The 24,262-nt window shown below is 38.9% G+C and overlaps 2 protein-coding genes across 2 annotated transcripts; both read left to right on the forward strand.

Annotated features, from left to right (window-relative positions):
• The first annotated feature begins 2,237 nt into the window (after positions 1-2,237).
• RRS1 (ribosome biogenesis regulator 1 homolog) lies at positions 2,238-4,474 on the forward strand. The gene has a single exon (XM_083360719.1). The coding sequence runs from the start codon at positions 2,300-2,302 to the stop codon at positions 3,374-3,376; it is 1,077 nt and encodes a 358-aa protein (XP_083216845.1). The 5' UTR covers positions 2,238-2,299; the 3' UTR covers positions 3,377-4,474.
• A 1,477-nt stretch (positions 4,475-5,951) lies between these two features.
• ADHFE1 (alcohol dehydrogenase iron containing 1) lies at positions 5,952-22,632 on the forward strand. Its single transcript, XM_083359677.1, has 14 exons — positions 5,952-6,026; positions 7,418-7,455; positions 11,293-11,336; positions 11,465-11,518; positions 12,978-13,132; positions 13,703-13,899; positions 14,481-14,558; positions 14,777-14,882; positions 17,083-17,235; positions 18,078-18,176; positions 18,484-18,562; positions 18,702-18,798; positions 20,044-20,201; positions 21,338-22,632. The coding sequence occupies exons 1-14, from the start codon at positions 5,968-5,970 to the stop codon at positions 21,419-21,421; spliced, it is 1,401 nt and encodes a 466-aa protein (XP_083215803.1). The 5' UTR covers positions 5,952-5,967; the 3' UTR covers positions 21,422-22,632.
• Positions 22,633-24,262: the final 1,630 nt, after the last annotated feature.

Here is a 24,262-nt window from a genome sequence, read left to right on the forward strand (position 1 = left end):
GGTTGTTAAAAACATACAACTGTTTCAAATATTTCATCTGGACAATGTTTTCAAATGTTCTTATCTACTAATCTGGAGGCTTTTCTGTGGGTATGGCTTCTGGACAAAATACAAAATCTAAAGAGTTGTCAGAATTTTAACCTAATACTACTTACTCCAGTTTATGTATTTATTACACAGAATACAACCATATAAATGTACTTTCTAAATTTTAAATAAAGATTTTATATTTATTGGAGAAAAGCATCTTCTAGTATCCAATACCTTAAATTCAAATTCAGTTAGAAATTATTCCAAATTCCATGAATTTGTCTCTTGAGGCATGATAGAAGTTCCAAAAACATATTACAAATTAGAGGAAACAGACAATAATCTTGTTGAGTTCTATTTTCTATTTTTTCCATTTTGATTAGTAGTGAAGAAAACTCAACCTGTGGGGTTTTTTTTACATTATTATGAGTTTTTTTTAATTATTAGAGTTTTTTAATTATTAGAGCAGTTCTTGCATCTGGTCGCTTTAAACTGATTCTTATCAGAATCCACTTTCTTGCTTCTGTTATCAGAATCCAAATTCTTGCTTCTATTTACTTCAAACAAAAAGAAACATTAATCAATGGCACTCTTTGTTTCTGAAAATATTGCCTAAAGAGGCCTCTTTCTCTTGGTCCCATCAGGTAATTGCATGAACTGAAGGATTAATATTCTTGTAGGAAAACTAAACATGCAAGATTTAAATACACCATTAGGAGACTTGAAAGGAGAAGTTAGGGACAGAAAACCTATGTAGTTATTAGGAATTGAAAACAACTTCATGGCACATAATCAATTTATATAATGGACAGGATCCTTACCAGCCTTTAAAATTACAGTGATATAATCTTCTTAGATGATGATGATAATAATAGAAGAAGAAGAAGAAGAAGAAGAAGAAGAAGAAGAAGAAGAAGAAGAAGAAGAAGAAGAAGAAGAAGAAGAAAGATGGAAGGACCTTGGAGGTCATCTAGTCCAACCCCCTGCTCAGGCAGGAAACCCTATACCATTTCAGGCAAATGGCTGTCCAGTCTCTTCTTAAAAACTTCCAGTGTTGGAGCATTCACCACTTCTGGAGGCAGGTTGTTCCACTGGTTAATTGTTCTAACTGTCAGGAGGTTTCTCCTTAGTTCTACATTGCTTCTCTCCTTGACTAGTTTCCATCCATTGCTTCTTGTCCTGCTTTCAGGTGCTTTGGAGGTATGAAGCCAGTGGGGCCTTATATTTGTAAGATGATCAAAATCGTTCTGAGAGTGTTTTCTACTTCAAATGTATGTACCATTCTTCATCTGTTCTAGGAAACTTTCTGTATCATCGTTATCAATACTATTACAGATGTTAAGGGTGCAACAAAACTCCAACATTCCTGAAAACTGTATTACAGGGGTGTCAAACTCAATTTCATTGAGAGCCGCATCAGCATTGCAGTTGCCCTCAGGGGGCCGGGTGGGTGTGGCCTGGGTGGGCATGGCCTACTGGGTGGGCGTGGCTAAAGTGCATAAGTGCATACTGCTAAGTTTGTAAGCCGCCCTGAGTCTTCGGAGAAGGGAGGGATATAAATGGAATTAAAATAAATAAAATAAAATAAGTATGGCCTTCTGGGTGAGCATGGCCAGTTCTACATCGTTCGCATCAAGGGTGCCCATGGGGGCCCAGGCAGGAGTGGGACAGATCTGAGGGTCTCTGGCAGGAGGAGGGTCTCTGGGCCAGGGCCAAGGCAGTGGGGGCTGTTCCCTCACTGTTTCCAGGATGGCTGGATGGCCCACTTCATGGGCCGGATCTGGCCCCTGGGCCTTGGGTTTGACATGTCTGCTGTAATATGCTCAGACAACTCCAAAGATCCTGCAAGCTGTTAATATAACACAGCATAGTGAATATGTACTTTACAAAACGAACCCATAAATCTTTTCAGCCCCCTTTTTTTAGGTTTTATCATTCTATTCAAAAATTACCAGGGAAACTAACATACAGTAAATCCCTCGTTATTATTTCGAACTACGAGAACCACTGAAAGAACGGGAGGCCCTTCTTTTAGCTATCTTCCTTAGCAACAGAGGACTACATCCCCCAGGATTCCATACACCCATACTCAATGAAACCATTGTCAGTCGGGAGCCCTGGCTTCCAACAGTTGTAATACCCCGCGGAAGACACAACCGGAACTTACGTAGCTTCGCTCCGGAAGTAGTCTCCGGGACCCTTTCTAGGAGCCGGTGTGGGAAAAGGAAAAGGAGAGTGCCTCTTCGCCACGTGCGAAGCGCTCGTGAGTATGGCTACCTTTCTCGTGGAGGACTTGCTGGCGCGCGCCGAAGAGCGCGAGGCGGAGACCCAGCGCAGCGTGGCGGTGCATAAGGAGCTGGAGTTGGAGTTCGACGTGGGTAACTTACTGGCGGTGGATAAAAATCCGGCTCCGCGCGCCCTCGCGCGAGTCACCTCGGAGCGCGAGTCCCTTCTGCGCGCTTTGGCCCGGGATAATACTCAGTTGCTGGTGGGCCAACTGTGGGCGCTGCCGTCAGAGCGGGTGGATGGGGGCGCGGGGCCGGTGGTGGCCCGCCTGCCCGAACCCTCAACGCGCTTACCCAGGGAAAAGCCGCTGCCCAAACCTCGGCCGCTCACAAAATGGGAGCAGTTCGCTCGCCTCAAAGGCATTCGCCCGACGCGCAAGAAGCGCGGCACGTTGGTCTGGGACGAAGCCGCCAAAGAGTGGCGGCGGCGCTGGGGTTACCGCCGAGCTGGCGGAGATCCCTCCCGCGACTGGCTCTTGGAAGTGCCAGACTCGGCCGACCCGATGGAGGACCAGTTCGCCAAGCGGCGCCAGGAGAAGCGGGAGCGGGTGGCGCGCAACGAGCTCAATCGCCTGCGGAACCTGGCGCGCGCTCACCGGGGCGCGGCCGACCTCCACCCGACGGGCCACCAAGACCGGGCCGAGATGGGCCGCGTCTCCGCTGTCGCTCGCGTCTCCACCGCCTCCCGCGGCCGCTTTCAGCCTCGCCTTCCCAAGGAGCCCGCCGTCGCGCAGACTAACACAGCCCGCGGAAAGAAGCGTAGCTTCCAGCCGCTGCTGGGAGACCTTGAAGGGGAGAAGAAAAGGCACCTGGAGTTAGCCCGCAGCCTGAGTAGCAAGAAGCCGCTCCTGGACCTGACCCGTGCGGTCAACAAGCAGCTCCGCGAAGAGGAAACCGAAGCTGCCAGAGGCAAAGGCAAAAAGCGCGACCAGCGGGGCAAGAGAGCTCGGCGACAGCAGCAGAGGTCTGGAAACGCCAGGAGCAAGAGAAGCGGAGGAGCTGGACGCAGAGGGAATCAGGGGGGATCTGGAAGCATCAACAGCAAAAGGAAAAGAAAATGAACTTTCACTGCCTGGGGTTACATTGCTATCCCAGCTAAATAGCTGTCTGAAGCAGTTTATTTTACGTAAGGCTGCAATACAGTGTGGATTTGCTAAGTTAAATATTATTCTAACTTAACATTGGCCTTTAACCCCAAAAGAACTTTGTGGGACCTGACTAAAGAATGTATAAAGACATTAGCAATAAAAACAGTATATAAAGTTACCTTTGAATGAGTACTCACTTGAAGAAACGTGATAGTAGGTGTTACAGTTCAGACAATGCCTTTACTCTGAATTGGAATGACTTCAAAGAATAGGACTTTAAAGGAGTTGAAGTAGAAGGACTTGTTTTGTTTATAATAAAGTCCTAATATGCCTTGTTTCTTTTAAATGAGAATGGATACCTCTCAGGAGATGAGCTGCACTGTTATTTTTCTGTATTTCTTTTGCATGTATCTGAATTACAGTATATCCATTGTCAGCCAGGATGAAGGCAAATCACTAGAATATTGTGTTTATGGTAACTCAATGCATACAAAATGTCAAATTTGTCTCATCAAAATACCATTTTCATCATTTTTGACACTATGAATCCTGATTTCAAAAAAACTAGATTCTGTATCGGGGTATGTGTATGTACTTGCGCACTACAGCAAGATTGAAGACATTTTTTTAAAAAAAACTGGTTTTCTTATGTAAGTTGTTTTTCTGCTGCCCTTAGGAGAAAGGAGTCATAAAATCTTAAATTTAATCATCACAATGATAACTTCTTCCCAACAAGCCCAACTTTATTAAAAACATATATGCTTTATATGTTAAAAATGCCAAAGTAATTTACAGGAAAATAAAATCCAGATGGAGTCAATGGTTGGGAAAGGTGAGCATAACTTTTTTATATGTTTTTAAAAGATGGACTAAATGTATAATAGGGCCTAGTACAGGAATGTCAAACTGCTGGCCCAGAGGCCGGATGCATCATGCAGAAGCCATGCCCACCCCATTGCCGTCAATGGCAAAACAGTCCCAATACGTTGCGCAACGTCATGTGACATTGCGAGTTTCACATATCTGGCTTAGTATATCACAGAAAGGAACAACAGAAGGCCCGTGTCTATATTACCGTAATCTACAATTAAAGATTAGACTTGACTAATTCTATTTTAAAACAAATTAGATATAGGTGTGTGTGTGTGTGGTAAGAAATTCTAGTTAATGCTCTAGCATGGGGGGGAGGGAGAAAGGATAGTTCCATGCAAGTGGCAAGCAAGCTTTGGCGCATGCATCTCCATTTATGTGAGTAGTCAAGCACACCTGCAGCTCATGCACTACTTGCACAAGTGAGAATTCAAGTGAAACATGAGGTAACAAATACAGATATTTAAACTTCATACCCACTTTTATATTTTGAAATAAAATATTCTTTGAGCTTTAATAATCACATCTTGCAAATTAATCTTGAGGCTTTTGGTGACCAGAGCCTAAAGATTCATTTTTTAAAAAAAAAAATCTACAAAGTGATCAATTCTAATTGTACCACTTTATTGACATTATGTTTCTCATTAAACATGAATCAAATTGGTTGTACATTTAAACACCCGTATTTAAACAAATGACACAGATTGTCTCTCTGAACATAAAAATATGCTATTTTATATGCAACTTTCCTTGGAGGGTGGGACCTAATTTTATTAGAACAATACATTGTATGAAAAAGTGTTGGTGTATGGAATTAAGAATGGTATATGCTATTTTTAAAGAAATTAAATTTTTTAGTCCCACCTTTTATATATATGTTACTGTCTATGTGTGAAATTAGGCATTGTACAGAATGTCTAGGACAGCTGGCTCAGGAATTCTGGGAGTTGAAGTTTACGAGTCATAAAAGCCAAGGTTGCCTACCCCTGATCTAGGAAATCTACAGAATGCCAAAAATAGGACATCAAAATATGAAAGCCTTAATATTTCAAACATTTTCTAAGGCATTCTATGCAATGCCAAAAGCCAAGTGTAGAGATGCTAAAAACTACACATCCCAAATAAGGGGCTAGACAATTAGCAGTCCAATTTTCTGGCCCTATAATACCCCCACATGTAAATCCACCCCTTCTATGTATAGGCACAATTTTTTTTGCATGAGCTAAGAAGCAGCCTATACCTCCAAAGAACACAAGATTTTGTTAACAGCATTCATACCAATGCTTAACCATGGTTTATGCAATCCAATTTTGCTGTGGTCACGCAGCACAATGAACCATAAGCTAAGCCATCAGGCTGAGATAAGAAAACTGTTTATATATGGCTGGCTAGTTTGTGGTTTAATAGTGTCGTGGTACTGTAAAGCACTCAGCGTCAGTTAAGATATTAAAACGGACCCAGCACCTGTGGGAAAACGCTAGATGAAAAAGGTAAGGTACCCACCAACTCGGTCTAAAGTTTGGAAGTGTCCAACAGTCTGTAAAAGAGGAACGCATCGCTATACTGTTCCGGACCTCGGTCCCAAACCCATTCCGCTTCTCAGACCACCATAGGAACAACCGTTTCTTCTTTTCTCTTTACTCAATTTGTCCTAACTTCGCTTTCCCGTCGTCCCTTGCAGAGTTGCAGCAGTCATGGCAGGAGGAGGACGCGAGAAGGTGGCTCGTTTGCTGAAGCAGCTGCACCTGGCAGCGTGAGTGTTTGTCCCTTAGTTTCTTGCTTCTTATGGGAGCGTCTGGCAAAGGCAGCTTGGTTTACTTTCCGTGAAACTTGAATCAGGCTTGGAAGCTTCGTTTGGGAGCGTCTGGCAAAAGCAGCTTGGTTTACTTTGCAAGAAATTTGAATCAGGTTTGGAAGCTTCGTTTCTTTACGGCGTTAAGAAAAACAAAACCGCAGCAAACATTTCTTGTAAGAAAAGACTTGAGAATTCTACAGGTCCTAAAGCCAAGTTCGGGGATAATTATCTTTGGAAGACGATACCTTAATTTACTCATTTCCATCTAGCGTCCTGCTAAGAGAGAGACGGGCAGAATACTAGTCTCTTTCAGAAAGTTATTTGATCAAGCACAGAAATGGACTTTGGTTTATATGTAACATCTCATTTTTGAATACAAAAAAAGAGAAAAGAATTTTAAAAAAACGAAATGGACTTCGGTGCATAGTGAAACTGAGCAGCAGCAACAGATAGAAAAGCTGTAATTTACAAATGGAAACAAAACTTATTTAAAATTATTCATGTACTGAATGTATACCTACCCTCTGCAGCATATGCACTCTGGATAGAACTGCAATATTTTTGGTGGGGGATGCAATATTGAAATATAAAATATAGTAATTAAAGTGCCATACTAACATTTTTTTCACAGAAGAAAAATGAAACTAATTAGTAATTGTTCACCATCAAGATATTTTCCTATTTAATTTTTTCCTTTTTAAAAATATAAATAAAACAACTCATGTAAACATCTCTATTGGAGGAGAGCAATGCATTTTTAACAAGAACTGAATGATATTTCTTCAAAAATGTGCAGGTATAAATGGGCTAGAGAAAGTAGGTGGAAAGTGTTGACATGAGAGACAGCCATATTTATTGAATCCTGTTTTTTTAGGTTGATACAAAATAAATGACTATGAATCTAAGTAGTGCACAGGTCCAGGAGCAACAAGCCTATGCAAAATAATAAACACGTAAGAATTCAGTAATTGAATAAGTAGCTTTAAATTATATGCACCACTGCTTGTAAATAAATTCCGTAGGAGCCAATGAAACTGTTCTACAAACATGGTTAGGAAATGTGAAATATAGCAAAGATAAACTACCATTAATAGACGTAATAAGTAACTGGGGATAAAGTCTTACATTGCAAATGAATGTAAATTGCCTCATTTTAAGCCCTGTTTAAATTTAGGTTCAAATTAGATTGTGATATTGTACAATTATTGACATTTCAATAAAAAGTAATTGCCACTAGGTGGCAGAATGTGCTTGTGAATTAAAGCTATCAATTGTTTCTATATACAAAGTTGATATTTCCTTTCAATACTTCGTTACAGTAATCATTTTACTTTTTTTCTTTTCAATAGATGCATGTGTCCAGCTCATTCTCACACTTACAGTCAAGGTGAACTGTTATTTTGTGTGTATATCTATGTCAGTACATTAATTATTCCCTGTTCCAAGTTCTACAAATATTAAATGACTATTATGTAGAATAATAATTTTACTAAGTAAACCAGGTCAGTATATTTTTCAAGAATTAAAATCTAAGGATTGATTGACAGCACATTGTCAGCAAATTGTCATGCTGTGTCTGGTGCTGCATCAGAATCTTTACATTTGAGGATAATGTTTGTCCAGGAAGGCCTAGCCTTATTGGGAGAAAGTGCTTTTCATTCCACATGGTCAGTTACTTAGATGAGTTGCACAGTGTCTAAGAGTTTAGAAAAGGTGCAGGTTGAAATCTTAGAATATGTGCTTCTTTGAGTCAAAACTGAAGAAACAAATCCTCCTGATTGGACATTCATACAATGATATTTATGTAGGATGTGTTGTTGTTAGTTGCGAAGTCGTGTCTGACCCATCGCAAACCCATCGACAACATTCCTCCAGGCCTTCCTGTCCTCTACCATTTTCTGGAGTCCATTTACTACTGAAGTCCATTTACTACTCCTACTGCTTCAGTGACTCCATCCAGCCACCTCATTCTCTGTCGTCCCCTTCTTCTCTTGCCCACAACATTTCCCAGCATTAGGCTCTTCTCCAGTGAGTCCTTCCTTCTCATTAGGTGGCCAAAGTTTTTGAGTTTCAGCTTCAGGATCTGGCCTTTTAAAGAGCAGTCAGGGTTGATCTCCTCTAGGACTGACTGGTTTGATCGCCTTGCAGTCCAAGGGACTCGCAGGAGTCTTCTCCAGCACCATAGTTCAAAGGCTTCAATTCTTTGGCGCTCAGTCTTTCTTATGGTCCAACTTTCACAGCCATACATTGCAACTGGGAAGACCATAGCCTTGACTATTTGCACTTTTGTTGGCAGGATGATGTCTCTGCTTTTTAATGTGCTGTCTAGATTTGCCATGGCTTTCCTCCCTAGGAGCAAGCATCTTTTAATTTCTTGGCTGCAGTCCCCGTCTGCGGTGATCTTGGAGCCCAGGAAAATAAAATCTGTCACTACCTCCATTTCTTCCCCATCTATTTGCCAGGAATTAAGAGGGCCGGATGCCATGATCTTGGTTGTACCAACTCTGTTTCTGAAATGCTGTTATTTTTTAATTATATATTGAAAGACGATGTTTTTATACATAATAATGTTATGCATAATAATTATACAGGTAGTCCTCATTTAATGACCACAATTGGGGCTGACAATTCAATCACTAAGTGATGTTGTTAAGTGAAACATGTTGTTGTGCCGGACTTACAACCACAGCTGTTAAGTGAAATATGTTACTATGACTTGTGGTCTTACTGCCAGCTTCTCCACTAACTTTGCTTGTTGAAAGTCAGCTGTGAAGCTCACAAATGCTGACACTGTCATAAATGTGTGTCAGTTGCAAAGCACCTGAACTGCAATCATGTAACAGTGGGGATACTGCAATGGTGACAAGTTTGAGCACCAGTCATAAAGTTACTTTTTCAGCATCATAATTTTAAACAGTTACTACATAAGTAGGACAGTCATTAACCAAGGATTACCTGTATTTTTCATTATCAGCTTAACTTAAATATCAGAAGAAATTGCTGACTACAATAGGGAATTAAAGAAAAAAAATCATTAGAACAAAGCAAAAAAAATCCAATTACTCCATTGCAAAGTTCCACATTCTAAAGTTTTGTTAAGAGTCATCTCTGATGGCTTAACTCTGTAATCCATTTAGAACATTTTGCTTCTTGGGTAGGTTAGAAGCATGAGGGAAGGCAGACTTAATTTTATACTTTGATTGCAGCTGAATTGCTAATTCATCAACTCTTATGATTCTAGGAAAATCAACTCTGGACATCCTGAGAAAAAATATAGACTCACTTATTACATTTGTGGGGGAGGGGGGGAGCAATTTGGCTGTGTTCTTACAATGCTCATCTTTGAATCAGTGAATAGTTGAGTAGCACCCAATCTTATGGCAGTGGTGGATGTTAGAAAATGTGGGATCAATCAGTTTATAAATGAGATCATTCAGATCCATATATAAGCTGCCTAGAGGAAGAGCAACACATATATATTACAATAATTCTTGTATTGTTGAATTAAATAATTTGTTTCATTGCAAAATTTCTATACAGCTTCCACTTAAAACGAAGCAGGTTACAATTAAAACAATCAGTTCAAACAATAATTGAAGCTGGTCATTTACAAAGCAAAACTTGCTGGTTATTTATTTTGTTTTTGTTTATTTCCTGCCTTTATTATTTATAAATAACAAGGTGGTGAATATGCTTCATATACCTTCCTTCTTCTATTTTCCCCACAACAACCCTGTGAGGTGGGTTGGGCTGAGAGAGTATGGGTATGTTATTTTGCTTTTGCTCTTCCTGCCACTTTGCATAATTTAATGAAAAAGCATTCTATACAAATTTAAAAATAAATAAATATTAAACCAGAGTAATAAATGAGATGATAAAAGAGTGCTTTATTGCGACTCCTCTTCAGAAACATTTTGTTTCAAAAAATACACATATTCCAAAGAGAACAATATATATAATTTTCCAAGACCAATAAAGTCTTTAACAAAAGCTTAGCTCTACCAGATAATATAATAGCAGGATTTCTATTGTATCATATAAAGAAAATAGTGGAAGTGGCTTGGACATGTTGTTGGGATGTCAAATTAATCATAGAAACTATTGCAGACTCAGACATTAGAGTAAGCCAACCGTGAGCAGAACTGATGAGAGAGCGTAACAAGCAACCCAAAGACAACAGGCCTAAGTGCAAATAGAGAAACAAGAAATGATTCTATATTAATTATTGGGGTTATCACTTCACTGTACCCCAAGACTTATTAATAGGCTTATTATCATGGCTTAATGCTTGGCCATAAATTCAGAAACTAAATATGGAATGCAATTTTTAGATAGAAGTGGTTTGACTGGGCAAGGGAACCAATGTCTCACTTTTTGTATAGGAGAGGATGGATGGATTTCTCTCTGTGTGCTGCATTCTGGAAAAAAAAGTATGGCCAGATTGGCTCTAGACTTAGCTAGAAAGCAAAATTATTATAAAGATGGTTATTATAAAGGTGAGTACTATTTCTATCAATGGGTCTACTTTAAATGTAGCTAGGTCCAGAAATAAGGACATACTGTATTTGGAAGGGAAGTGCAAATATGGAAGGGAAGGGGAGAGAAAAACTAATCCATTATTTGAAACATAGTATACCCCAGTAGTGGGTTAAGCCAATATTAAGCCTGCTTATTATTGACATACCCATAGTTCAGAGGCAGGGGGATTTTTGTAGGATGTTCTATTAGTGCCCCAGAATACACACTTAGAATGGCCAAGCTAAGCAATGTGCCTGCTCAGATTTCCTTTGTGCCTTCCAGTTTCCTGACTTACCTGATCTTTGTGAGGGTTCATTTAAATTTAAATGAAATTAAATGGGAAGATGGCAGTCTACAAAGTGCCAGTCTTAGGCCCAGAGGTGTTCTTAAAATTAAAAATAGTACCTAAAAAGTTGAATCCCTGGAGTATTAGAATATCAGAAAATAAATTCAAAAAGGTAGTAGAGAGTCATCATGCCAATTTTCTTTCTGGTAAATGCTTGCTTTGTGATTGGAAATGCCTTTATGATGGTTGTTATATGTCTTTTCAGTTTCCATGACAGGGTTGGTATTTTATAGATTTGCCTTCACCTCAGGTGAAATTCTTAAAACATTATAGAACCCCAAATGCAATACCTATTCCAGTAGATTTTCTGTGGTTTTCCATAAACTAAAAAGCAAGCTAACTCCATTGTTTTCATTCCAGGTACTAAAGACATTGCTTTGGGGAAAACGGACTATGCCTTTGAGGTAAAGACAGTAAACAAACTGCTACTTGTTGAAAGGAACACTTCCATTAGTTATATTAAAAAGTAATTTTTGTGTGTATACTTTCATAAACTATTTTTACTGAAATATATTTTTCTTGATTTTTCCAGATGGCCGTTTCCAATATCCGATATGGAGAGGGAGTTACTAAAGAAGTGGGAATGGTATAGAATAGCCTCTAATATTTCCAGAAAGTAGTTAGTTAATTCTTTTTAGAAAAGGAGGAAGAATTTTACATGCATTATATCTATATCACATAAAACAGAATTCTAAAATATCTTTTTGGCTAGGTCAGCTAAGAATTGCAAGATTTGAATCGAATATGTATGGAGATACTCTGGGAAAGGTTCCTTTGGGTTTTTGCAACATTGCAGTCAAGGAATTAATTATTATACTCAGATAAATCAGTTTCTATACTAAGGGTAATCTCAGTTTTCTAAGTTCTAATCCTGCATTGCATAGCTAAAATAATTAGATGTATGCACAAAAGAAAACTGTTCATAAGCTGTAAAACTACTATATAAGTATCATGCTTCCCCAAAAGTAAGGCCTACCCCTAGCTTGATTTTGGGGGGTGGGCCTAATATAAGCCCTACCCTAAAAATAAGCCCTAGTTATGGGGTGAGACATACACTTAAAAATCAAGCTAGGGCAAGGGTAGGGGTGTGGATCTGTCCAACGTGTCCTGCACCCACTTACCTTGCAGCCAGGCCTCTTCGCCAGCTCACTTCTTCTGCAACTAGGCTTCTTCTGCAGCCAGGCCTGCTTTCTCAGTCACAGGCCTTTCCAGGCGGCCTGTGCAACCAAAACCAAACTATGGATTAAGTCCATAGCTCAGTTCTGCAAGACCCCTGCAGCCAAGGACCGAGCTATGGATTGAATCCATAGCTCAGTACTTGGCTGAATAGGCCTTCTGGAAAGGCCTGACTGCAAAATGCAGGCTGGAATACAGCTGCAGAATGAAGCTGCTCCTTTGGCCCAAGAAGAAGTGGACCTGCTGGGCGGGACTCTCAGTGCCGGAGGTAAGTAAAACATCCCCCGAAAATAAGACCTAGTGCCTCTTTTGGAGGCAAAAAAAAAAAAGACCCAGTCTTATTTTTGGGGGAACACGGTACTCAATAGATATTAAATATTACGAGGAAATAAAGTTGAAAACAAGGGGGGGGATGGTGAAAATTAAGTATTTGTAATCTAAGCAATAGTTTTCAGTTTTGAACTATTTTGATTTAGATCCAGTTTCTCAACCCAGCTGATAAAGACTAGATTTTTCAGTAACAAAGCTTCTTCAACTGGTGCTCTCCAAGATGCATTGGGACTATACTCCCAAGAATTCCCAGTCAATATAGGAAATTTCTGAGGTGGTAATCCCAGCACAACTGGAAGGCGTCCAATTGGAAAAGATGATACGATAGATATGTTTTAAGACTATATTGATCTGTTAATGATTGTTCCCATTTCAGAAATCCATATAAAGATCAAAGTTAGAGACAATTTGAGAGTCCTACAATGGGCAGCCAACTACCAATTTGAATATTTAGCATTTTATGACGAAAGGCCATTTTCAGATTTGTCTTCCCCCCCTCTTCGCTTTCTTTGTTTTAACTACATTTTCATTTACTATAGGACTTGCAGAATTGGGGTGCTAAAAAAGTTTGTGTAATGACAGATAAGAATCTTTGTCAGCTTCCTCCCATGAGAGCAGTGTTGGATTCTCTGACAGTCAATGGTATAAGCTTCCAAATCTATGATAATGTAAGAGTGGAGCCCACAGACCAAAGGTATTTATTCTTTCCTATGTTTGTGCAGCCTACAGGAATAATTAGACAGATGGAGAAGCTGTGCACTCTAGATATTACTATGACTCCTAGCATAGGGGGGAGGGGTTAAACACATTGTAATACTTTATAAAAAGTATTTATAAAGTACTTTATAAAAAGGGACGCAGTGGCTCAGTGGGTTAGGACGCTGAGCTTGTTGATCAGAAGGTCGGCAGTTTGGCGGGTCGAATCCCGAGTGCCACATAACAGAGTGAGCGCCTGTTACTCGTCCCAGCTTCTGCCAAGCTAGCAATTCGAAAGCACGTAAAAATGCAAGTAGAAAAATAGGGACCACTACGGTGGGAAGGTAACAGCATTCCGTGCGCCTTTGGCGTCTAGTCATGCCGGCCACATGACCACGGAGACGTCCTCGGACAAGCGCTGGCTCTTCGGCTTTGAAATGGAGATGAGCACCGGCCCCTAGAGTCGGAAACGACTAGCACGCATGTGCAAGGGAATCTTTACCTTTACTTTTTAATACTTTATCAATTGTGAGTTGAATAAGTGTAAAATATTTTTTTTCATTTCAAGTTTCCTAGATGCCATTGAGTTTGCAAAAAGGGGGGAGTTTGATTCCTATGTTGCCGTAGGCGGGGGTTCAGTCATAGATACTTGTAAAGCTGCAGATCTCTATGCATCAAGTCCAAAATCAGATTTCTTAGATTACGTCAATGCTCCTATTGGAAAAGGCAAGCCTGTTACAGTCCACCTCAAACCTCTGATAGCAGGTAAGGAAAAGCTCTGGACTAGGGTTGATTGTAAAACAATAGAGCTTGTGTGATAGGTTTGAGTTCTCATTTCATTACTTGAATTGGTTTTGTAAACTGGATCTGATTCTCTGAGCTATTTGGGGAAATCACACCAAGGAAATACTCACATAGCTAGAGAACCTTTCTAACAATAACAGATACTTTTCATTATAATAGGCTACTGTGCTCAAGGGTTTACTCTCACTCTCATTTCGCAATTATTTTTCCCCCTAGTTTTGACTGTTTTTTCCCCATAATGATTCTACATAATGATATTATATTCCTCCTAAGGCAGATGCTGGGAAATAATATAGCAGCTGACAACCTTTTATAGGCTGTTTGATAATTCACCATGAATTGATTGGTTTTATTGATGAGTAAATAACTTTTTTATATGTGCTGTTGAATTCTAGATGTAGCTGCTACAGCTTTTGGGGTAATATAATCATAAACCAACAGTACCTGAGGGCAGCACGTTCCCCACCTCTGATGTACGTTATTGTGTGTGTAATGATATGCAGCTGAATGTACTATTAAATTTAATTTGCTCTTTTTCAAAGTTCCAACAACAGCTGGAACTGGAAGTGAAACCACTGGAGTTGCTATTTTTGATTACAAAGAACTAAAAGTAAAAACTGGTAAGGGTACATATGCATATATTTTTATTTTATAATACCTCTTGGCTTTCTTTAAAAAAATTCTGAAATTTTATTTAAATCTCAGTAATATTCTTAATTACTTGAAAGTGTCAAATACTTTGCATAGTCTAAATCATTTTAACCATTATTGCAAAGTCTATTTAGAAAGCTCTCATTTCTAGGTATACATATATATATATATATATTTCTATATTTAGGCATTGCTTCTAGATCCATTAAACCTTCTTTGGGTATTATTGACCCATTACACACTCTCCATATGCCAGAGCGGGTGGCAGCTAATAGTGGGTTTGATGTGCTTTGGTAAGTATACTTTATACAACTTTTTAGTTATATATTAGATAACTTCACAATTTGGGACCATGTTGTGATGATACTATATGTGGAAATGACCTTGGGAGACATGAGCAAAATATGTAGCATAGGAAATGGTCTGATAAGAGGCAACTCAGTCCACAGGTAGGGGAAAAGCATGGGAAGCATTTTAGAAGAGAAGCAAAGCAGAGTTTCAGTGAAACAGGTTGGCTGACCCTTGGGTATAGTTTGTGCATCCAACAGGTTGTGGTATTGAGGCTCTCAGATGGAATCATGAAGTTTATTGGTTTTGCCTTACATACAAGCAAGATAGTCATATTTAGTTTGGAATGAGGTCTAGTTTTTGCCTCATTAACTACAGTTCCAGCTCTAGTTCCATGCATATAAACAGAAGTCTCTCTGAGGACAAAAAGGTGGAATAAGTAGTCCATTTGACCCCATCAGAACAAGACCTAGTTATCTTTTATTGAATTATACTGTACTTCAATTTCTTTTGTTTAAATTCACCTTAATGAGTTATGAGGGAATATTTTTGTCCTGAAGAGTCATAAAAGAAGCATTAGGAAAACATTCATTCTCTCCTAACCAAACCCTCTATGTCAGGACTTTTCAACTGGTGGTACACGTACCACCTGTGGTACATTAGCACGTGGCAGGTGATACGCGGCCCTGCCCAACCAAGTATAGTAGGGAAGGGAACGAGCCAGCACAGCTCAGGACTTACTCTGAGAGAGTCCTCAGGAGCTACAGGGCGGCTGGGGCGAGACAAAGGCCCCAGGCTCACTTCCAGCTCACCCGAATGAGAAAGGAGGAGGGGGGCAGAGACAGGAGAGGCTATAAAAGGAGGCAGTTTGAGTGGGAGAGGAAGAGAGAAAAAAAGAGGCAGCTTTGGGAGGAGGCGGAGTCAGCTCTAGCTGCACCAAAGGGAAAGAAGGAGGGTGGGGGAGAGGAGAGGAGATCAAGCAGGCTGGCCATGAGCCGATCTACAACTGCTGTGGCAGCCATCCGTGCTAGTAGCAACAAACGGGCAAGAAACACAGCGGGGGAGGGTCGCCCTCCACGAGGAATGAAGAAAGGCAGCAATGAAGAAAGGCAGCATCGGCTGGAGGTGAGGCAGGGAAGGAGGTAGGGAGATGGATAGTGGAAAGATTCTTATGTGCTTTTGTGACTTTGAAGTTCTGGGATTTGTGCAATGTGGGCTTAAGGAGTGTTTGGCAATTTCTGTTTGGCTGATGGCTGATGTCTTGTGTTAACTTCTATTGCTCTGCTATTGTTAGCTGTAAATTTTGCTGCAAAGGATTTTGAAGTATTTTTCTCCTGAATGGATTTTGCCTGTAGCACACCTTTACTTACTTATGAATGGAGGCTGGGAGGCTGCCTTAGCCAACAGCCAGTATTTACTACATTATTTTTTCTTCCTTAAGTGCCTGCTGCACTCCTTAACTTTCCTTTGTAGCCAGTAGCTAATTCTTAAAGGGGAATGCACCTTTTTAAGCTTGTTCACTCAGCAGCTTGTCTTTTCTGTCTCTGGAAGCTTTTCCTTGTTTGATAAATATATGGAAGAGAGAAAATATGGGGGAGTTCAAATTCTTCAGAAGGAGATGAGAATGAGAAAGAGGGAGGGAGGGAAGGAAGGAAGTCCCGCCTTAGCACTTGGCCACCAGCAGCCCTGCCATTGACTTTGCTTGTCAAAAGGTTGCAAAAGAGGATCATATGACCCTGGGACCATCATAAATATGAACCAGTTGCCAAGCATCCAAATATAAATCACATGACCCTGGGCATGCTGCAATGGTCATAAGTGTGAAAAATGGTCATAAGTTATTTCAGTGCAATTGCAACTTTGAACAGGGTTTTTTTTGGTCATCAAGTTTTTGACACCTTGCTAGGTGGTACTCGAATATTGCCATATCCTAAAAGTGGTACAATCGGTGAAAAGGTTGAAAAGCCCTGCTCTGTGTAGTTTATTGGTAGCTCAGTACAATGTATGACTTCTGTGATATTTGGGGAAAAGTCGCACTAAGTCTAAATATGAAGAAAGGTTACCATTTTACCATTTGAAAAAGGTCAGGAACAGTAATTGATCTTCTGCTTTCCCAATAATATTGATTTGCAAATCCTTATAGGAGACAATCCATAAATTCAAGTTCTTATGTATTTCTCCCCACTTCCCCATTCAACCTGCCAGCCATGCTCTTGAATCCTACACTGCTCTTCCCTACAACCAGCGCAGCCCTTGTCCTTCAAATCCAGTGAACCGGCCAGCTTATCAAGGAAGCAACCCCATCAGTGATGTCTGGGCTGTGCAAGCATTACGGATTGTTTCTAAATACTTAAAGAGGTACAGATCTTCAAATGACCTTTTATCCTTATATGGATTCTTAAGTCCTATAATATTCTTCACCAGTAGTAAATAATGACGAAGAGAATAATAAGCAGGCTACTTCCTGAAATAAGTTTATAAAGAACAAATAAAAGCTTGCAGTAATATGGTGCTGTCTGGATATGTTAGATTACAAATCCCATTGTTCCCAGCCAAATTTTTGAGGATTGTGCAGCGCATCAGATTACTGAATGACTGGCTGTTACGAAGCCTAACTAAGCAAATCTGACACATCACAAAAGTTGGATACTCGTAGTCCTCCTTACTAAGCAAGAACACAAAACTTTCATGATACTAACTCGGAACAAATGCAATGTATCACACTCTTGATCAAGAAAGTTTGAGTTTCTTCTCCAACATGTACATTTTGAATATTGATAGTGGTAGTTGTATTATCCTTTCTTCAGGGAACAAGGAATGTAAATGACCTCCTTCCACTCATCAAGGATTCCTCAAAAAGTTCTATCAATATATGTAGGTAGATGAAGAAGCACCCTCAGTTCACTGGTTCTTTTATCCATTTTCTGATAAAATGAGTACCCAGGAAGCTATTTCTGTAGATTAAATAAGTTGTTTGGACAGTCTGCTGCTGTCCATTCCTGCTTGCAGAGCATTTCCTATCAGAAGCTATGGTACCTAGCAGTGCTATAACCATCACTTATCCTCATTTCTGCATAGTAAAGCTAGTGATGTTTATTATGTATGAAAAAATGAAGAGCAATAACGTGTTAATACTACAAGAACTCTTCTACATATGAATATATCTGCTTCCTTGAATAAAATATTTTTATTATGGGCAGAGCCATAAAGAATCCAGAAGATCAAGAAGCAAGATTTAACATGCATCTGGCAAGTGCTTTTGCTGGCATTGGGTTTGGAAATGCTGGTGTACATCTTTGGTAAGTTAAGTACATCATTTTTGTTTGTGCTAACATAACAAATGCTTGGCAAAAATCGAAAGGCTTCAAAATAACACAGGGAAATTCATTTGGGCTTTGATTATATCACCATTATTAAAAGTCCCTTTGCACAACTGAAATGAAAACAAACTTTGGCTGAGAAGACTGGGAGATGAGGCACTCAGATATTTTTTGTGTACCTTTTTCTGGACAATTACATTATTATTAACTTGTATCTGTCCAAATTGTTTACAGGATTTCTTTATTCCATAATTTGGTACTAATTGAGGTTCTTTGTTCTCTCCAGCCATGGCATGTCTTATCCAATTTCCGGTTTGGTGAAGAATTATAAAGCAAAGGATTATAATGTGGATCATTCTTTAGTGGTAACAATTTAATATACCCATTAGTCCTTTGTCTATAATGATGTAAATTTATTACTATCATTTTTCAGTGAATTCTGTTGATGATTATCAGTAATATAAGTTGCCTAAATAAAATGTACTGTGCTTTGCTTTCCTTCAGCCACATGGTCTTTCAGTCGTCCTCACCTCTCCAGCAGTGTTTACCTTCACAGCACCAATGTGTCCAGAGCGCCACTTGGAGGCTGCCCAAATCATGGGTATGAGTCTGTTGATAAAAGTCATAATTTTTTAAAAAAAAATCTGTCAGAGAAGATGGAGACAATGTTTGCCCTTCCTGGCAATTTGACTTTGGAAATTGCCTAGGAAATGAAAATGCTGTTCTCATTTAATCTGAAGAGGATACTGGAACTGATATAAGAAAGGGCATCGATATTGCTCCTGGTAACAGAAATTAGCCTGATCAATGTTGATGTTATGTAAAGACATTCCGTTTCTTTTTATTGCAATGCCTTAAGAATGTCTGAATAGGATGGCTTGGTCAGATCAATGGCTCATTTCATCCAGCCTAGAAAATCAGGTATATTCCAGAACACAAGTAAGATAGGAAGAGAATAGCCCACTTCCATTGTGCTCCTTAATGTTCCCCAAGCTTTTAAAATATGTTGTCTGTATAAATCTATATTGCATGTTACATTGCAGTGTTAGTAGCTCAGCCTCTATGGGTATGTCTAATTCACTTTTAAAAGTCAACTTTGTGTTAGCCACTCACACTAAACTTTCTGAAAGAGTAGCATACAATTAAATTATAAAGTTCAATACTATCAGGAGATGACCCCTGATAGCGTTGAACTTTATAATTTAATTGTATGCTACTCTTTCAGAAACTTTAGCCTGAGTAAAGGACAGGTGACACAAGCTTCCATCTTGCTTTGTATCAGCACTGAGCTTGACTTAGCTTGCCTTGGTAAAGAAAAATAAGACATGAAAGAATATAGGACAAAGAAGCAAGGGGAAAAGATATTTGAGAATGTTGACAGGAGTTAAGATTTAAATTAAATTAGTTAGAATTAAATTCTCTAAAGTTACAGAACAAAACCACAATGGAATGCTGAATGTGGCCTTCTTCTAAACAAGACTTCAGCAGCTATCCCTGATCACCTGTCTAGTTGCCATTACCTCCAGCTGGTGTACCTCATTCAGAATGAAAATTCTAAATAACTTGGGTTGGGCAGCTTCCAAATAATAGATCTTATTAAATGCAAAAATGGCAAAGAAACTCTTTTTCACGGCAGCTAAGTTGATCTCTCATTTTGTTCCCCACTTTAGCTCAGACTATATTTTTTAAACCACTTTAATTGAGAAGTGATTTCATGAACTTTAAGTGATATTTTTCTTAGAGAAATAACTTAGTGTGTAGATACAGTATATGTCAATGAGGTATTCAATGTTATGATAAGTTACAACACTTTCTTTACAGACTTGATGTTTCTTTTTTATTTTAGGAGCTAACATCAGCAATGCCAAGATGAAGGATGCTGGGCTTATTTTAGCAGACACTCTCCGGAAATTTTTATTTGATCTCAGTGTTGATGATGGCTTAGCTGCCCTGGGTTATTCAAAAACAGATATTCCTGCTTTAGTCAAAGGCACTCTGCCTCAGGTAGAACAGATTGCATGATTTGTTTCTTTGAAAATAACCAGCAGGTCTTAATTGGTCATATTTCAATGCTGGCTCTAGTAACAGTCTATAAACAAGTTATTATAGGGCTTTTTTGCATAGATGGGTGTGTACGAGTTAAATGAAGTTATGAGGTTATTGATTCTTTCAGGGTCACAAATAGGAAATCTATAGGCTATCATTGTTGATCACTAGCCACTAGCAGTGTATCTTGGGATATTGAGTGCTATAAGTCACCAACATCTGAAGGGCCTCAAATTCCCTAAACCTATCTTCAGTATGAGGTTTTTGTCATTTTTGCTGTATCCATTACATCCAGTTCTGACAATCATATTGATCATTAAATTTTGCTATTATGAGGCAAAGTTTTCCTTAGAAGACATACGAGATATTTTCTTTAGGACACCTGATATATTTTTCTATGTCGCATACATTTTATGTCACAACTTTTGAAACTTTCCAGTCTCAGAACAATTCACAACATAGTCTGTATTTCGACTGGATTCATATGTTACATAGCTCTTTAGATCCAATGTAGGTGGCTGTTTGTTCAGCACATGGCTAAAAAAGAACAGTAATATACCTGCTGAACTGTAGACATCCATCAGAATCTAATATTCAAAAAGAGCAATATATATATATATGTGTGTGTGTGTGTGTGTGTGTATACACAAACACACACACACAGACAGACACACACACATATATATATATGCTTAGTAACAGCAACAAGCATTATGAGAAATTGAATGAAACAATGCCCCAAATCATCATCTCCTCTCCAGTAGTCTCTTTTTCTCCATCTTTTGCCATCATCTGCCATGATGTCATAATGGGCTTGCTAACAGCACAGAATCCTGGCTTCTCTATTTACTCAAAAGTAAATTCCACTTAATAAAAAAGGTCTTTATTCTAAAAGAAATAAGATTATAGCCTTAGTACTGAAATACCAATATCATGTATCTTAAAATTATTGAATGTATATTAGTAGGATTACTGCACAAGGCAGATTGTCTAATAGTTTTCATTGTGCCAGATCTTATCTGTGATGTGTATTCTACCTAGCCATTGATTTTACCTAGAACTTTACAGAATGTACTGTCTTTTTCTTCTTATAGGAAAGAGTGACTAAATTATCCCCTCGCCCTCAAACAGAAGAAGAGCTGTCAGCTCTGTTTGAAGCATCTATGAAATTATATTAATTTGTTTCTGTTTTGCTTTTTGTTTTTTTAACTTTAAGCAGTGTTTTCTCATTTCAAGGGATGGATCAATTCAAAATATTATATGGAGTTTATATTTTAATATTATTAACTATTAAGAGCTGCCACATTCATGTTTATTTTTACACATGATTATAATTGGAGGTATTCAATAGTGATCACTGGAACTAATTATTGATAGTTTTATCTAATGAGAACAATACAGTAAAGAATTTTCTAGTTTGCCATTTCACTATCTCTACACCAACTGGGTCAAGCAGGGATACAAGAATAAAACTTGTATAAGTTCAAAATATCCTGTTGTGTATTTTATTTTATTATTATTATCGGTTGCTGCATATAGCTGTTTGTCTTCATAATTTCCATTTAAACAAAGATGCTTTGTAGTTTTTATAATTGCCTTGAATTCTTGGCTCTGTAATATTGCACCTTAATGATTTTGTAACTAGGACTGTTTTATAGTAGTATATTAAAAGTGAGTCTGAAGGCCCTCCGATGTTTATGGCTTGAAAAAGAAGACAAGAGGAAATTGTACACAGTCCTTTCCATTAAGTCTACCATATCTGATCTCCAAGCATCAGATGACCAGTGGATTAGAGCAGAGACTGAGAATTGAAGAAACTCGGTAATTCTTTGATGTCCTCTAGTGATTGTCTGGATCAATCCAGATGCAATCCTATTTTTTCAACTGAGATCCAATCCAGTTTCTATCCTAGGGTAATAAAATACTACATAAGATGTGTGGTAATATGTCAATTCTTTTTTTCCCCTCTGCCTTTTCTTCTCCCTCTTCCTCTTTCGTCCTTTTAATCCTTAAGACTATCTGGGTAAGTCCCTGCAGTTTTCTTGGCAAAAATTCAGAAGTGGACATTTAAGCATTTTGGATTTTTTCACTCAATAGGCTGACTAACCTTGCAAAACTGCAGTAACCAAAGCTCTTTGGGGGAAATCATGCCTGTTATATTGTTTGATGGGACTTGGCATATGCATTGTGTTCTTCACTTTTATGGAAATGTGTTACTACAGACAGACACACTCTATAATCTGTAACGATATAGTCTCTTTGTGTATATTGCATACTATATTGCATACTACTTTGTGTATATTGCATACTACTGCTAAGCTTGTAAGCCGCCCTGAGTCTTCGGAGAAGGGCGGGATATAAATGTAATAAAAATAAAAAATAAAATAAATATCAAACTAAAATTAACTGACTAGAATCTTGCATAATTGATAATGGGTGCAGCTTACATAAACTAGGTCAGTGGTTCCCAACCTTTTCTATACCCCGCAGCCCTAGAACACTTCTGATATATTTTCGCACCCCTTACAAAAGTTTGAAATAACGGCAATGAATTATGCATATACACTATAATTTTGAAAACCCAGGTTTTCGTACCTCCAGGGGGTGAACACCCTGTTCTGTTCCAGCCTACGACCAGCCCTGTTGGAATGTCAGGGACAACCCCTTTTTATAAACAATAGGTTGGAACTAATCCAACCAAATTTATTTGCAAAAGCTAAACGAAAAAGTTCAAACAAAAGTTAAACAAATACAGACCAAGACTTTATCAGAAGCTCTTCAAACGGTTGCCTTCAGCAACCAGCACCTCCCACACATTCCCTTTTTAAACAGCAGTCTCAAGTTGTGGCTTCTCATTGCCTTCTCCCAAGTTGCCTCATTGCTTTCCTTTGCTCATTTCTGCTAGATTGCCTCCTGCTCCTAGCGTCCCTGAACAGAGCCAGCTGTGGATCGTCTTCTTCCAATCTTTCAGGCTCACACAGCTGGGTCTGAGGAGGAACAAGACGGGAGGGGCCTGGCTGAGAGTTGTGCAGTGCATCAGAACCTTCCTCTGACACCAAAGGCTCTCCAAACCCCTCCTCCTCCTCTTCAGAATTGTCCGACTCAGCTGCCGAATCCACAGGCTGACACTGAATCACAACACACCCGTTGGGAACCCCTGAACTAGGTAATGTTCCAAAAGCTGCAGTCACCAATTCCAGCTCCTTGATAAGAGTATTTGTTACAGATACAGTTTTTATAAAGAAGACAATTAAAATATCCCTGTTAGCAGATGGGGATCTATAGCCCTCTGGATCCTGGATTTCATTTCTTATTAGGCCAAGGCTGGGCAAGGAGCACTTCACAAAAAAGCCATCAGGAACATAAACCAAAATTGAGCATCTTCATGATCAACAGATATTTTATCATAAAAAGTAAAATGCAAAACAAAAACAAAATGGAACAAAAAAGCATACATTCAATCCTAACAACAACAAAGAACAAATAGTGTACAAAAAGGAGTGATGTCATTCTTATGGCAAAAACTTTTATTCTTAAGCAGAATATTTTGTTCCTCTTAAATTTGCAGGGAATTAGAAAATTTATTAAACCAAACATTTATCAAGATAAAATCTGGAATTTGCCAGTAGAAAATCCTCTGGAGTATAATAGCTTAATTACAGTACAAAAACTAACTTTCATTTCAGGGAATGTGGAGGTCTTACGTGAAGCATTTTCTTTACTGAATATTTAAGAATGGCAATTGGGGGGGGGGGAAACAGTTGAAATCCATTGTAGCTTTCCATTCTTCTATGTGCTTCAAAGTAGATCTTTATTATTTTGATTACTTTTCAGCACTAAAAACAACTATCTCCCTCCTCTGCTCACTGATGACTAGAAAGTCATCTTTTTTAGTTTTTGGTAATAGATTTATTTTGATTGTTTGACACAAGAACAATGAAGGATTAACAATTCCATATGTGGCCACGAAATTCCCCATCTGTTTAGCATGTTTGTGTTCAAGGACTGGATGGAGACAG

The sequence above is a fragment of the Vipera ursinii genome, assembly GCF_947247035.1.
Source record: "Vipera ursinii genome assembly, chromosome: 3".
Taxonomy (NCBI): domain Eukaryota; kingdom Metazoa; phylum Chordata; class Lepidosauria; order Squamata; family Viperidae; genus Vipera; species Vipera ursinii.

Coding starts and splice junctions, on each gene's coding strand:
- RRS1 (XM_083360719.1), top strand. CDS start 2,300: ATGGCTACCTTTCTCGTGGAGGACTTGCTGGCGCGCGCCGAAGAGCGC.
- ADHFE1 (XM_083359677.1), top strand. CDS start 5,968: ATGGCAGGAGGAGGACGCGAGAAGGTGGCTCGTTTGCTGAAGCAGCTG. Junction 6,027..7,417: donor AAGCAGCTGCACCTGGCAGC/GTGAGTGTTTGT, acceptor TCTTTTCAATAG/ATGCATGTGTCCAGCTCATT. Junction 18,177..18,483: donor AATGCTGGTGTACATCTTTG/GTAAGTTAAGTA, acceptor TGTTCTCTCCAG/CCATGGCATGTCTTATCCAA.